The sequence below is a fragment of the Gossypium arboreum genome, chromosome 4 (assembly GCF_025698485.1).
Source record: "Gossypium arboreum isolate Shixiya-1 chromosome 4, ASM2569848v2, whole genome shotgun sequence".
NCBI classification, from domain to species: Eukaryota; Viridiplantae; Streptophyta; class Magnoliopsida; order Malvales; family Malvaceae; genus Gossypium; species Gossypium arboreum.
Window position 1 is genome coordinate 103528230 of NC_069073.1, and position 16953 is coordinate 103545182.

At 35.5% G+C, this 16953-nt stretch overlaps 1 protein-coding gene across 1 annotated transcript; it reads right to left on the reverse strand.

Annotated features, from left to right (window-relative positions):
• Positions 1-5088: 5088 nt before the first annotated feature.
• Positions 5089-9373, reverse strand: LOC108459690 (cation/H(+) antiporter 20-like). Its single transcript, XM_017759091.2, has 4 exons — positions 9102-9373; positions 7997-9019; positions 5969-6895; positions 5089-5619 (listed from the first exon to the last, which is right to left on the reverse strand). Exons 1-4 carry the CDS (start codon positions 9279-9281, stop codon positions 5230-5232), a joined length of 2520 nt encoding a protein of 839 aa, XP_017614580.1. The 5' UTR covers positions 9282-9373; the 3' UTR covers positions 5089-5229.
• Positions 9374-16953: the final 7580 nt, after the last annotated feature.

Here is a 16953-nt window from a genome sequence, read left to right on the forward strand (position 1 = left end):
GCCCGTGTGCAAAAACATGGACATTCTGTTTCTGATGTCAGCATCTCTATAATGTCACACAGCCAAGACACACGCTCGTGTGCTAGGCGGTGTCCCTCACACAGTTGAGACACACGGCATGTTTCTGCCCGTGTGTTTACTATCATGCATACTGTCTTAAAATTTTTACGTGCAGGAGACACACGGTCACACCACACGCCCATGGGCAGACCGTGTGTCTACCCGTGTGGACAATATAAGGCTATTTACCAAGCCTTTTTGCCACCCTTACTTACACAACCTACACAAAAGTAACCAAAACCAATATAAGACTATCTCATGCAACCAAATCAACCATAATAGACGACATTCCATTTGTGCATTTCACTCACCTATGACAATAACATCTTTGTATATAAATCAAAATGAATGCTAGCCATCATTCAAGGCTTAATACAAAATGAAGGGTTTCCAACCCAAGCCAACACATTCGGCCAATTCTCAATGACACAAAAATAGTCATGTCTAAGCCCTATACATGCTATATTCAAAAATATAAATCAAACTATACTGAATGCTTCGATTGATAGTGTGATCGATATCTTTGACTTTTGTTGATCCTTGAGCTAGATCGGCGACACTATAAGAAAATGAAAAAGGAGAGGGAGTAAGCATAAAGCTTAGTAAGTTGCACATAAATAAATATACAACATAACTTTACCATTCATCAACAAGTATCATAATACACAAGTGGCATAAGCAATACTTACTCATCAATATTCAATACACCCCATATACCATATATTGAGTTCACATTTCATACATTCCATATAGGTACTTGTGTCACTCACAACACGGTTAAACTTTCCTTGTTAACTTGAAATCTTGCTTTCACTGTTGAACCATTTGGAACATTATCGAATACTCATTTAGCCTCAAACATGAGGTCAGGTACTGATGCCATGTCCCAGACACGGTCTTACACAAGTTCTGACATATCTGTGCCGATGCCATGTCCCAGACATGGTCTTACACTGACACATCTCATAGCCGATGCATGTCCTAGATATGTCTTACACTGGCTTACGTCTCGAGGCCGATGCATATCCCAAACATGTCTTACACTAGCAATCGTCTCAATGCCGATGCCATGTCCCAGACATAGTCTTACATTGGCTCTCATAATGTAGCTGATGCATGTCCTAGACATGTCTTACACTAGCTCACATAACCCATATGTTATGGCATGAATATCCTATTTATTTCCTAGGTTCAAACGGGAACTCTACTATCTCTATTACCATCAGGTTTTCTCAATTCCACAATCAACCAGTTCATGCTATATTAAATTCAAGTACAATTCAACCCATACATTAACATTGTAGTTGTATTATTTACATACAACTTGCCTCGGATTACAACATGTGGCGACTAGTCGATTTAATCGATTTGCTTGGCTTTCCCCTAGTCTAGGTTCAGATCCGGTATTTCTTGATCTATAATAGCAAAATGTCCTTATTTAGTCACTAATTAAAATTAGGCAATCAAAAATCCATATCTTTGGTAAAATGACCATTTTGTCCCTAGACTTTAACAAAATGACCATTTTGCCCTTAGGCTCAAAAATTAATTTTTATCGAGTTTCTTCATATCTTAAGCCTATCCAAACCCTTTTTACTCTTATAGAAACTCCAAATTCCCACTATTCCATATACTTAACATCTATTTTACAACTTACACAATATAGTCCTTTTAGATGTTTTCATACTAACACCTTTCACAAAAGTTGTTCATAACACACCCAAAACTTATTTTATTCCATAAAAACTCAGCAAACATTACAAATTATTTAATGGAAAAACCTTAAAATCTTAATCAATTTGGGAAATAGTACCCTCATTTGAAAGCTTATGCTTCAAGGGTCTTAAAAATGCAAAAATCATCAACAAAGGGTATGGAAATCACTTACTTCTAGAGATGATAAGTTGCTGAAAATTTCAAACTTCCAAACTCCTCTATTGGCTGATATTTTCAGTTAAGAAGAAAGAATAGGTGAAAAAGATGAAGGCTAGGCACTTAGGGTATTATTTTATCACATAATATGACATCACGTACCTAACATTTTGACCATTCACTCTTCTTTGTCTCATAGCTGGCCAAGCTCTTTCAAAAAGGTCTAATTGCCCTTTAAAGACCCCCAAATTTTATTCTCTAGTATTTGACACTTCTAGCTATCAATTTAGGACATTTTAATTTTATGCGATTTAGTCTTTTTTCCCAATTGAGCTCACGAACGTCAAAATTAACTCACCAAATTTTTCATACACTAATATAAACATACAATAACTTTAAAATAATAGTAAAATAATTTATTCGACTCCAGATTCATGGTCTGGAGACTACTCTTCTGACTAGGCCCTAAATCAGGCTATTACATTTCTCCCTCATTAGGGATTTTCGTCCTTGAAAATCTTACCGATGAATAAGTTTGGGTACAGATCTCTCATTGTCTCCTTGGGTTCCCGTGTGGCTTCCTCGACTCCATGTATCTACCACAAAACTTTCACGAGTGCTATGCTCTTATTCCTCAAATGTTTGACTTCCCGAGCTAAAATCTTGATCGGCTCTTGATCGTGATATTCGTGTGATAAGTTTTATAAATTTATAATGAGTCGCTCTTGAGCCTAGACGAACCCTTTTTACTCTTATAGCAACTCCAAATTCCCACAATTTCATATACTTAACACCTATTTTACAACTTATGCAATATAGTCCTTTTAGATGTTTTCATGCTAACACCTTTCACAAAAGTTGTTCATAACACACCCCAAGACTTATTTTCTTCAATAAAAACTCAGCAAACATTACAAAATTTTCATGAAAAAACCCTAAACTCTTAATCATTTTGCGAAATAGTACCCTTATTTGAAAGCTTATGCTTTAAGGGTCTCAAAAATGCAAAAATCATCAACAAATAGTATGTAAATCACTTACTTCTAGAGATGATAAGTTGCTAAAAATTTCAAGCTTCTAAACTCCTCTCTTGGATGATATTTTTGGTTAAGAAGAAAGAATAGGTGAAAAAGATGAAGGTTAGGCACTTAGGGTATTATTTTATCACATAATATGACATCACTTACCTAACATTTTGACCATTCACTCTTGTTTGTCTCATGGCCGGCCAAGCTCTTTAAAAAGGGTGTAATTGCCCTTTAAAGACCCCCAAATTTTATTCTCTAGCTATTTGACACTTCTAGCTATCAATTTGGGACTTTTTCGTTTTATGCGATTTAGTCATTTTTCCCAATTGAGCTCACGAACGTCAAAATTAACTCACCAAATTTTTCATACACTAATATAAACATGCAATAACTCTAAAATATTTATTCGACTCTAGATTCGTGGTCCCGAGACCACTATTCCGACTAGGCCCTAAATCGGGCTGTTACATGATCTAACAGCAGCCGGATATCTTCGAGATGCTTCGATAGTTACATGTAACTCAACCCATGATTCCACCTATTCAAGCAATATGTTAATTCAAACATATAATAAACAAACAACATTTATTTTACTAACTACATATTATTATCAAATGATTTTTACTTTGTAACCAATGGGAACGTGTATAAGTCATTCACTCGGGGACATAGAAATGATAGTCGTCATTACGCCCATGATTGCAGCAGGAGCAGGCAACCACTAATTGACATCTTATAAAGTTCTGTCGCCCAATACAACTCTCAATACAACGTGGCCAACACGGTTGATTCTCAACTTAGTCGTCCGCATTTTTTAAAGTCGGCTAGGTATAGTAGCCACTTTATGTGTACTATACTTCGAGATTTATCAAACATTAGTATGTCCTGAATTAACCTTAGAATGAATGCTCGGGCATATTGTTCTTTACCGTCATTGGGCATGTTTAGAAGAAGATATTTGAAATTTGGTTTCCAACCACTTCATATCTAACTGACCACCTTGAAACTTATTTGGCACCTTCCCCAAAAATGCCTTGCAAAGGTCCTCTTCACTAGGAACGACGGACCCATCCATTGGTAAACCGAGTTGTAAAGCTATGTCCTATCGAGTCTCCATCTTTCCACCAACGCACTGATGAGTGTGGGATCAAGTTTGCATTCCCCGAGTATACGAGACGCATGCAAGAATCCTACATCTTGCAAGTAACGACGAATTTTGGTGTCTAGGCTCTTGGACAAGTTATGTATGAAACCTTCCAAAACACAATCATCTACCTATTTACATCGAAAAATAAATTAATTTAAAATATTTTAAAAAATAAAAAACTTTAAATTTAACTTAATTGAAAGTAACAAAATTTAAAATTTTGTCTTACCAGTATTGCTTGGGCGACGGAAATGTGCTTGTCGTCAAAAAGAATTAGAGAGCTTGTCATTTCTTGAAAATTTAATCGAAATGAATAACATACGAAATAATTAAATAAAACTATAATATTTTTAAACAAGTATATTGTAAAATTTAGAACAAAACTTGAGAAAATTGAGAGAGTTGAGAGTTTAGAAAGAATAGAGAGAATTGGATTTGAATGAAAATAATAAAAAATGACCTGGTATTTATACGGAAAAAAATTACCATTGGCCCTTAAAAAATTTTACTGTTGCCAACATTCAAAAAGCCGTTGGGGAAATGACATTTGGAGGAAAGTGCGTCTAGCTAGGTGTGCTTTCACACACTCCAAAAATAACCTATTTCCCAAATTTAAAAAAACGACATAAATGCCTAATTTAGCATAAATTTTTACTTATATTTTTTTATTCTTCATGTTGATTTTGCAATTTGTATTTAATGTTTATAGCCATTCCTCTCAATAACATCGTTTCTAAGATCCGAACTTGTGTATTCTTAAAGAATGCAATGTGCCTTATTGTAACTAAATCTTGTTAGTTGGATGCGCTTTTATACTCTCTATCCAAAAATGACCTACTTCCCAAATTTAAAAAAAAAAAAGAAGACATAAATGTCTAATTTAATATAAATTTTTACTTATATTTTTTTATTCTTCATGTTGATTTTACAATTTGTATTTAATGTATATTGTCGTTCCTCTCAATAACATCGTTTCTAAGGTATGTATGAAGTTATGTATTATTGAAGAATGCAAGCCTTTCTGCACCCAAACCTTAGGTGGTTTTACTTATTATTTTTAATATATAAGAATATTATACATTTGTTGCATATACCATTAGCAGTTCATTGTAAATTTATAATTTACACGACCTTTGAAATTTCTCCCACACCTGATGTTACTTCGCCTTTAAGCTCGTCATCATCATCTTGAGCTACTTTGGTTGCTGGTGTCTCCTCAGTATGTGTCGGATCGTGCTGTTGAATTACCAGCACCGACGATAAAACACGGTGACTCGATGAGGCCAACAAGTCTCCTACAGGTCCTAATTCCGGATGCTCGACTTGGTGGTCTGCTAATTTTGCCACCATAGGTGATGGAAACCTCCCTTTCCCGACAACTATGAGATCATAATCCCCACATTGTCCCAGTCCTAACACATCATCAATGATGTTACTTGCTGTCTTCTCTGTATACTCCACCATTCCATCCCATTTACTTTTGAATTCTGCTATTACAGCCACATCTAATTCCTGTTTTAACCAAAAAAAAAAAAAACATTTTCTTAGCATAACCCAATTATCGGCATTACAAGATGTTAAAACGCTCAACAAACTTAATATTATCTTCTGTCAGAGTTTTATCTCTGCTGAGAACTCTAACGAATTCACAAAATTAAAACATTTTTTATGCTTAAATAGACGGAATATATATTATTGATAAGGAGTGTGTTACCAGTAGAGCTAGCACTCGAGACGTTTCTACTCTATAAATTTGTTTGGAGACAGTACTCTAGGATGTCTTGATTTTTGAATCTCTAGGACCCTCGGGAGAGCCGACGTAGGTCAAAACAATATAATAAAAATAGTTAAAAGGACTTGCCTTCTCTTTTTCAGGGTTCAATTTGGCAATGCAGAAGCTATAATTCTTTTCATTCGACTTGCTTGCTGAAGGTCTCAACAATACACCGTTTCTTTCCGATCCTTCGTTTTCGACGAACCTTACAACGGTCACTTTCACTGCTGGGTGCTCAGCCATTCTACCACCTAACTCCAAAGCCTCACGATCATCAGCTCCACCAAAAAACAATATGCAAACACTTTGAGCTGTAGTAGTGGCAGTGGGCCCAGGGGTCTGGGCTCCGTTCCCGAACCCACGGTCCACGAGCACTGCCACTGAACATGGTGCGTTCTTTAGCACCCTTTGGTTAACCAGTCTCCACCCGTGGCCCACATTTTCTACCGTCTGCTCATAACCTTCTCCCCTCCATTGTTGTTTGTGGAAAGGCAAGACGATCATCGTCACCTTTTTGGTCTCGGCCACATGGCAAATATCCTCGTGAATGGTAGACAATGCAGAGATGGCTGTTGTGGGTCTGACCGAGACTCGACCCAGTTGACTGTAGGCTTGGAAAGCTCCAGTAACTCGGTCGTGCCACACACCCCTTCGAAGTCTGTTAATGAAAGGAAGTCCATTCCTCCGAGCACGATGGACCATGATGATTGAAGAAGAACGTTCGGTGAGTTCCACAAGGTGCATAATAAAAAGTTTGAGTTGGGATTTTTTGGTACTTCGTGTTGACTCAATGAGGGTGATTATGGAGGGTACGTTGCCAAGGCCATGGAGGCAAGCCAAGATCCTAAGCTCCTGTTTTGACTCATCGGTGTTGGTCAAGTCACGTAATTTCCGGTGAGTAAGGGCGGACGAACCACGAGCCGGTTTGTAAATAGCCATAACGGTTGGGGTTGTGATAAAGGTGGTGACGAGCGCCATTAGAATAAGTATAGCAAAAACCTCATCATTAAGTACCTGCAAAGTCCAACACCATTAATCGTAGACATTAAAGAAAATGTTGTATAAAATGGGTCCCATTTTGTCCTAAAGCCTCCTTGGTCGTGGGAATGGAAAATTTTATTTTAACCTATTTTTTTTATTAATATTATGATATCAACTAGTTGAATTAAACTTCACGTTATGTCCAATATATCTTAAATTAAGCTAATTATTGATAAATCAAACACTAACGAAGTCTATATATAACTTATCTCTGACGTGTAGGAGAATTATTCACCATCAATTTTGAAATTTCAGCGCTGTAGAGTGTTAGTCTAAAATGGCAATGGCCGACACAAGGTTGTCAAGAAGGGAGGCAAAGGGTAACTCAAAAATCTCAACTTTGTAATACAAGTCCCACTTACGTGTGCTTATAAATTATGTAAAAGAAAAACATGACATCATGACATGTACTGAGAAGAAATTAAAAACAAAATACATAGTGTGTCTGGTTCCGAATTTAGAGGATCGGCAAAGCTTTAGATTTAGGTTCTTGAATGTGATGAAAATATATCATAATCAGGGCAAAAAAAGAAAAACTGTCAAAATAAAATTTTAAAAGTTAATTTATTTTATTTTTAAAAAACATAACTTTTATTGAAAAAATATTAGTTCTACTATTAATATTGATTATTTCTTTAGACTTCTTGATTGTCGATCTTAATAATATTATCTTTAATATTTAAAAATTGTTAATTAAAAGAATAAATTTTAATTATAAATAAATTAAATTAATTTATTTGTAATTTATTGATCAATTTTAGTGGAATCAAAGTATTTTCTATGTCCATTTTGCAGTCCATAAATATTAAACCTTTCAGAGTTTATTATTGTTTATCTTAATAATATCATTTCTAATGTTCATATTTAAGTTCTCTCTGTAATAATTACAGTTGTTGGTATTTATATAAGATATTATATAACTACTTATATAATTTATATATGGATTCTCCTAAAATTTATTCTGATTAGTAAATTTAAATTTATTATTTATTTTTTTAAAAATAAATATGATTATTACTTAAAATGAAAAAAAGTAATAAAAATATTATTAAATAAAGAATAATGCGCACTCACCTGCTTCTCCTTGCCGATGTTGAGGACGATGAGTTCAACCAAGCCTTTTGTATTCATCAAAACGCCAAGCGCCAACGACTCTCTCACCGCCATTCTAAACATCAGAGCCACCGCAAATGTCCCTATAATTTTGCCCGCGCAAGCCGTCGATATTACCAGCATCAGTAGTCCCCAAGCCCTCCCACCGCTTATTTTAGCCACGTCGGTTTTCAACCCGCTGGAAGCGAAGTACAGCGGAAGGAGCAGACCCGACACGAAATCTTCAATCCTCTCTATCAATCTCTCTGCAAATTCTCCTTCTTTAGGAATCGTTAGTCCGAAAATAAAGGCACCAAAGATGGAATGGATCCCGATCAGGTCGGTCATGAATCCGGATACCATTACACCAGCTAATGTTAAACAAATATATGCCTCATCGACGACATCTCTTTCGGGTGAGCATCGGCGAGCGACCCATTTCATGGCGGGTCGGATTACGACCATCATAAAAACGACAAAAGCAACACCCGAGAGGAGGACCCATACTGATATTAAGGGGCTTTTCTGTTCACCAGGGCCATCGCCAGCAAGAGCAACGGCTAAAGCTAATAAAATCCATGCAGCGACATCGTTGAATGCGGCGGCTGCCATGGCGATTTCTCCCAATTGCGTTGTTAACAATTTGAGCTCAGCTAATATTCGGGCGAGAACGGGGAAAGCAGTGATGGAGAGCGCGACTCCCATGAAAACAAGAAACTGGCCGAAGCCGACTTTGTCAGCTCCTTCAACGGTTTTTCTAATAACAAAGGCAACGCCTATGCCGCAGATGAATGGAAGGGATATCCCGGAAAGTGCTATGCCGAAGGCTCTCTTGCCTGTTCGACGAATAGAGCTTAAATCCAGCTCGAGACCTACAAGGAAAAGGAAGAAAAGAAGACCAATGCTTGCCACGGTTTCCAGTATGGGCATACTCCATGATGGAAATATCCGATGCAAGTAGTCTTTGTTTCGACCAAAAGCTGAGGGCCCAAGCAGAATTCCCCCCTGAAAACGTAGAATCAATATTCATCATCATAATCATCAAGTTTAATACTAATATAAAGATACATAGAATCCAGATACGTACAACAATTTCAGCAATGACGTTGGGTTGGCGGAGGGGTTTGAGAAGAAAAGCAAGGAAACGGCTAAGGACAAGAATCAAAGTGGTTTGAACTATTAACAATGGGAAGGCAAAATCGAGAGGATTATCACCTTGCCAAGCTCCATTTGATGAAGTCTTAATGGAGGTCACGTTAACACCCATTTTGGGGGGGGGGGATACTTTGGGTCAATTTAATTTGTTGATCACATGCAGTAATGGTGTGGATGGAGGGAATGAAAGATGAAGAGAGGAAAGCGAGGATTTATAGCAGGGAGCTGAGCATACTGGGTTATACTGTTTAAGCTTGTAAATGTCACGGAGTATGGATGCACATAGCGTAAATTGACTTTCTTTGCATTCATTGTCTTCCGAGGTTAGACTGAAAACGGAAATTCAATCAAATAATAATACTTTTTATAAAATTATATTGTTTTGAGTACATATCAAATATAAATTCTTATTTAATATATATATTCATTCTAAACACTTTGTTTTCTTTTTAATTTGCGATTAAAAGTTTGAAATATTAAAGAAGTTTAATGTTACATATTTCTTAAAATTTGTGAAAATTAATACAGGACTTGGGAATAATTGATCGCCCACCATAGCTTTAAAATGTTGTGATGATTTAATTAAGTGTTCTAAAACCGGTAAGTACTAAAATGTGAATCATTGCATAAAATGTTTACGACACCTTACTCCTTTCTAATCAACATTAAGCTGACGTAAGGCTTTGAAGGAAGATGATGTCACCCACACCACTCCTACCATATATAAATATTCAAACATTCCAAAAACCAATACTAAAACAGATGTTAAAAGAAATTCCTTTATTTCTTTTTATAACTTTATCTCATTCCATTTTATGGGTTTTTATTGAAATAAATTAAAAAATTATATATTAAAATAGGTTGCCAGTTAAATTATTTATCAAAATGTGTCGTTTTTTTCATTCGCGATTATTAAAAATATTTAAATTTATATATATAAAAATACGATCAACGGGTTAAAATACAGGTAAAAAATACCTGAAAATGGGTCGAGCCTGACTGGTAGGCGAGAATGGATTGTTCCCTGAGCACACAAACCCCCCGGCGTGCCACCTGCTGCTGCTGTATGCCTCCCTGCTCATGGCCCCCCTGCTGTTTGTTGCTGAATGCATGGCCCCCTCATCGATCTTTGCTTTCGGTGGTGTTGCTTGTAGTAGCATTGATATTTGTTGTCCCTTCAAAGGGAAAAAGAAGATTGCAAATGGGACCTTATAAGCATGGTTCCCCAAACCAAACACCACCCACTAGAAGAGAGAAAGAAAAGAGAGAAAGGAGAAGAAAAGAAGAAGAAGAAGAAGAAGAAGAAGAAAGAAAGAAGAAAAAAAGGTAATGTATTATTTTAGTAAATTATTTTATATTTGAGATAATCGAAGGTCAGAATCGAAACCCTCTAATGGACATTGATGGCTTGTTTTGATTATTTAAGCTTCACTATGGTATAAAAATAATATTTAAAAAAAACAAAACAATAAAAATGGTTTGATAAGGTTATTTCGCATCCCTTTCTAATTTTTTTTTGGACATGCATTACATAAAACGAGTACATGTAAAAATTAACCTTGAAAAATAATTATGTTCTTAACAAAATCGAACAAAATCTACATTTTAATAGAAAATAAAAAAATAAAAAGCTATCTTTTAGAAAATTTAAGGAATAAAAAACTTTAGAAACATAATATTCTTTAAAATTTAAAAAACATAAGTTGAGTCCTTATTTTTCTTTATTTTGTTTTTGGTTTTTGCCTTGATTTCGATTTTGTCTAGAAAATATAATTTTCTTCAAGATTAGTATTTAATTTATATAAACTATTTTTGTATATGATTATTTGTCTAATTATATATCCAATAAAAAGTTAGACATATATGCTAAAAGAAAGAATTTTACCGGATTTAAATTGAATTTAAACAAATTAGATATACTGAAAATGATTATTTTGTGAATTTAAATATAAAAATAATATTTAATTCAAAATTGAATTTAAATAACAATACTTGAATAATTTACAGATATTAAATAGATGTATATTTTTAAACAGATTCAAATAATTCAAAAATATAAATACCTAACCTCCTATCTTTCTTGAAATAAGGAAAAGACAATTGAATTAGCCATAAATTTGATTAAACACTGATTAGTGTAGCATTAAACTGAAACACATGTCACAAATATATTATCGGGGCATAAATAGGGGTTTAAAGAGTTTATTAAGATGTTATAAATTTTTTATTAATTATTATTTATAAATTATTTATGTTTAGTGTTTATGGTTTTAAGTTAATATTTTGTATAAATGTAGTTTTTTTATTTTTATAATAATTTTAAAATTAATTTGTTAGTAATTTGGAATTATGTTATTAATTTTGTGTTTGTAATTATTTTAAAATTAATTTATTAGTAATTAAGGATTAAGTTATAAATTATTGTGTTTAGTTTAGTATTTGGTGAGTTTAAAACATATAAGCTTATAAAAAATTAAAAGTCATTTCAAAATGAAAATGAACTTGGACAGTGTTTAAGCTCATTTAATTATTTTAAGTTGTCATAAGTATTTGTATGTTAATAGTTGCTGTTAACTCATTTAATTTTTTATATCAATTTGGATATCAATTTGTCCAAGTTTAATCATAATGACTCTTTTCATAAATTTATATACTTTAAAATTATTTTATAAAAAATGATTGTAGAAATATTGAAGAATATAAATCAACTTATATGACAAGGAAGTCTTCAAATATTTTTTCAATCTATATAAATTGCTAATGTTTAGTTATGTGTTTTGTGATTTTTAGTAATATAATTTTTAAAAATAATTTTATAGTTATTTTGTTAGTAATTTTCATTAAGTTATATAAATTGTTAGTGTTTCTAGTATTTTGTATTTTTAATGTAATTTTTATATAATGTAATTTTATTTAGTTTTTTATTTATTTGAAAATTTTTATTGATTTATTAAAATGTTAATTAAATTTGTTGTTATTTTTATAGGTTGTTTGTTTGAAGAAACTAATCAAGTATGTTTCTATTTCTATTTTTATTTTTTAATTGTATGTTTTTATGTTTAGATAGTTTATATTAATTTTAATTATTTTATTATTGTAATCTAACATAAATTTTTATTGTAGGTAAATTATGGGAAATTATTAGATATTTACAGTGTTTTGTTTTCTAAAATTTGAAATAATTTATTGTATTTTTTGAAACAAATTAAATGAATTCATTTTTTTAAGTGCAGATTTGCAGCAAATGGGTTCTTTGATTAATAATAATAATCACATATCAAGTACTATTAATGAGATGGTAATAAAATTTTTATTTGATACTCATGTTATTTGCAGAATTAAATAATGTCAAGGCCCGTACCGCGTATTGAGGGGCCGTGTTAATAGTGTAGGGTTTCTGCCAAATGAACGCCTAATACCATACTTGGAGTTAGCCAGGTTCGGATCAGCGGTATTGATCCAGACTTTTGATCTGCGATACGACTTGATTTCCGCTTTAGTCGAATGATGGCGTCAGAAGACCCATACATTTCATTTGCCGTGCAGGGAGTGCACCATCACTCTAGAAGATGTTACACTACAGCTCGGGTTTCCCATCGACGGGAATGTGGTCACGGGCGTAAGTTCGATCTTTAGGCCAGCTACCCTTTGCTATGAATTAATTGGACGCTCACCAAGTGAGGAGAAATTTACAAGTTTGAGGTTTTCATGGCTAAAGGCTAATTTTGAGCATTTGCCTAGTACTGCCAATGAATGAGAGGTGATGCAGGCTGTTCGAGCTTACATTATGCACCTTATAGGGGGTGTACTCATGCCGGATGCAAACAGTGGTACGGTCCAATTGATGTACTTACCCCTATTATCCAATTTGCATAACACTCGTTCATACAGCTGGGGGTCTGCAGTGTTAGCCATGCTGTATCGCGAACTTTGTCGGACGACAGATCCTTCTACGATGGACATAGGTGAATGCCTTATACTGCTGTAATCGTGGGCACTTTACCGGATGCCATTCTTAGCATCCATTAGTCACCAATCATATATATTTCCACTCGTTAATAGGTGATGAATTTTTACTCGTTATAAGAATTAGTTGACTTTTTCTCAGATTATATTGTTCTAACAATTTGTTTTCGTAGATAGAGCACTAATCCGGGTATCGGGAGGTCATATACGATTCCGATATACCGTCTGATGATTGAGAATCATGCTGGAGAGGGGGTAAATTTTTCTAATATAAACTTAATTTTATTATTTTATCTCACTCGACCCGCATTAATATAACAATGTTATTAACTGTGCAGTTCATTTGGATACCGTATTCTATTCCAGAAATTATGGTGGTTATTCCTTTATCTGCCTACGTCCACTTAAACATATGGTGCATTAGCGCACCTGTTATCAATTTTCAGATAGTGGAGTGGTATCATGGCAATCGAGTACTCCGGCAGTTCGGTTGCATACAGTATATCCTGATACTGCCAGTACTATTGGGGAGATCCATGGGATGAGCAGGAAGAGGCATATGAAAATGATTGAGGAGAAATGCATGAAGAAAATATTACGATGTGGAACAACCAATTGGGGAGGGTACCTCAGATGGATCGTGCTTTGGATCTGCAGCCCTCGTTAGAGTACATACAATGGCACTCTGAGATAGGGAAACCATTTTTGTTTGGTGGGCGGTTGATGGTAGTCCCTCTGTATACGGCACGAATTGGGCAATCCCTTCCAGATCCGCATCATGCACCAGAGCTAGAGTCGGAGCCAGAGCCAGAACTACAATCTGGAGATAGTTTTTATCGTCCATATTTGGGGAGCGATGACTATTTCCCGGGCTCATCAGGCCACAGATATCATTCAGAGTTTTATATCTTCAGCCCACTACCACCTCAGTACTCTAGTCATCCTGGCTCGTATCCACCTTAGTACTCCACTCATTCCGACCTGTATCCACCGCCATACTTTACTCCTTCTGGCTCAAGTTCATCGATGGCGTTTGAGACATATGATTTTCCATCTATGTTTCGCACACCCCCACATAGAGATGAAAAGAACGTTGATGCCGTAATCGCCCGCAACGTGAACTTCGAGCTCTACAAAATATACCCCTAGAACGACTCCATCAAACCATCAATTTTAGGGGGTTTTGTAATATAAATAACTTCATATTTATGTAATAAATTTTTTGGCATTTTATTTATCAATTTAAGTTTTTTTTGCAATTTAAATAGTAAACTTTGTATTTATTTAATGACTTTTTTGCCATTTTATTTATCAAATTTATGGTTTTTTTTATTTTGAAATTTAAATAAATAGACTTTATACTAACTATGTAAGTCAAATTAGATTAACTGTAACAAATTGTAGACAAATTTGTGATCCAATCCTCTCAATATGTAATGAACTACATTTCAATTTCTACCCGGTTGCGACGATTGTCCAACATGGTAGTTTTGGAGTGGATATTTACTCCGATTCTGACCGACTAATCTGCATACTCCACACAGCTTCCCGTCGGATTTCTCTCTAATGTCCATTTCGTTATGGATTCTGGATGATTGCAGACGACCTTTTGGGTTCCTATGCAACCCTTTGTCTGGGACAAGCTCAAATGTCGTCGGAGGTACCTCCCAAGTAGATAGGTTAGAAAGCACGGGGAACTCATTCTCCCATACACGTAACGTGCGTTCGAGGGTGGACACTTCATCGATAAATTGTTCTATATTGAGTGAGACTTTAGCACAAGCTGCCACAACATGTGCACATGGATAATGAAGTATTTGAAACCTTCTACAATCGCAACGTTTGTTTCGAATATCAACTCCGTAGGATCTAGGTAGTATACCGGGTAGATGACCGATGGTCTCTGTAACTTGAAACGTTTCATTACGTCATGAATATACTTCTACAATCATCGACCTTGCTATCCGACAATTTGCAGCAATTGCATCCCTGACATCTTCTACAAACACGTGTCCCGCCTCCATCTGGTTGACTTGTTGTTGACCCGTTCTTGGAATCAAGGTAGCCAACCTATAGAATGTAGCTGAGAAGACAGATGAAATTGGAAGATGTGGTGTTTTTAACAACACATCGTTGATCCCCTCCACCAAGTTTGTGGTCATTTGACCATAACAAAAGCCCTCGTCAAAACTTTGAGCCCATTGCCACGGCTCTATAATACCCAACCACTGTCAGAAAGATGTGTTCGTTTGACCCTCCATGTCGCTCTCAAGTCTAGTCATTCTTTGGCGGAAAGTATGTGGCTCTAGTTAATGCGCTGCATATGTATTAAGAAAAGATAAGTTACAGTTTTACCTTGAAACATTAAAACTTATATTGAAAAGATAAGGTAATCTTTTACCCATTCTCACAACTTGTCTCTTCCAGTCTACATTCTTATAATCTCGCTAGAAGTTAGACTCGATATGCCGGATGTAGTAAACGGATTTCCATGGCACACTGGAATGCCTAATAGCGGCAATTAATCCTTTCCCTCTATTGAAGATGATGCAAATATTATCGTTGCTAATAAAATACCTCCGTAGGTTGGTAATGAATAATTCCTACGATTCCATGTTTTCCTTATCGATGATGGAAAATACTATCGGGAGCACGTTCCTGTTGCCGTCATGAGCGACCGTAAGAAGTAAGATCTGTGTATATTTTCCATATAACTAGGTCCTATCTGCTTGCACAAATGGCTTGCAGTGGGGAAATGCATGCACATATGGATCAAACGTCCAAAACATCTAATGGAAAATTCTTTTTCTCGATTGTTGTTGGTCATTCGGCCCGTAATAAGGTCGTGTCTGCAACTCAATGACAGGGACCCGGCACGTACTCCTTCATAGCGACTATCCATCTCTGTAACTGATTGTACGATGCATCGAAATCTCTGTACAATTGTTCCATTGCCATTTGTTTAGCTATCCATGCCTTTCGGTATAATACTCGATACTGGAATAGTGTCTGCATTTCGGCAATCAATACCGAAACTTTAATGGTAGGTATGTCTTTTACAATTGGCATGATGCATGTACAGATAGTTTTGGAATCAAGTTTTCGATGATCTTCTGTCATACGTGTTGAAGTAAATGTATAAGACCCAACAAATTTTCGTATCTCCCACATCTGCGACTTCTGGATAAATGTAGCTCTTATCCGCCAATTGCAGCCTTTCACCGACCTCCAACACTCTCCAATATATAATATCGGTTTAGACACTACAACTTTGTAGTATACTGATATATTCATGCTATACCGCTTAATGGCAAATATGCATTCTTCCTTACTTTCGAATCTCTGGCCCACAAACAACTCCTCAGGATCAGAATATACAGCCATCCGGTGAGCAGGTAGTATTTTAAGGTACTTCAGAAACTTGGCTGCGTGCGCCACATCGGAGTTTATGTGAGACATGTGTGCCCCAGGATTATTGTGTAACACAATACGATGAATCTGGTTCCCGACTGAAGATGCGCTAATGTTTCAATCATTATTCACGCCTTCGTCGTCAATATCATTTGGGACTTCGTCCACATTAATATCACTCTCACTATCGACTTCGTGATCAGAAGGATCACTACTATGGTATGCATCATCACCAACCACATCAGTCTCGGGTGCAGCATTAAGATCAATGTCGATCTCGTGTATAGTTGATTGACTATCAACGTACGATATCGAAACTACCATACACGGCTCTTGAGCTCCATCTTCTTCACCTAATGGAGTGGGATCTTCAGTTGCCACTACACCAGTTAACTCAGCAAATAACT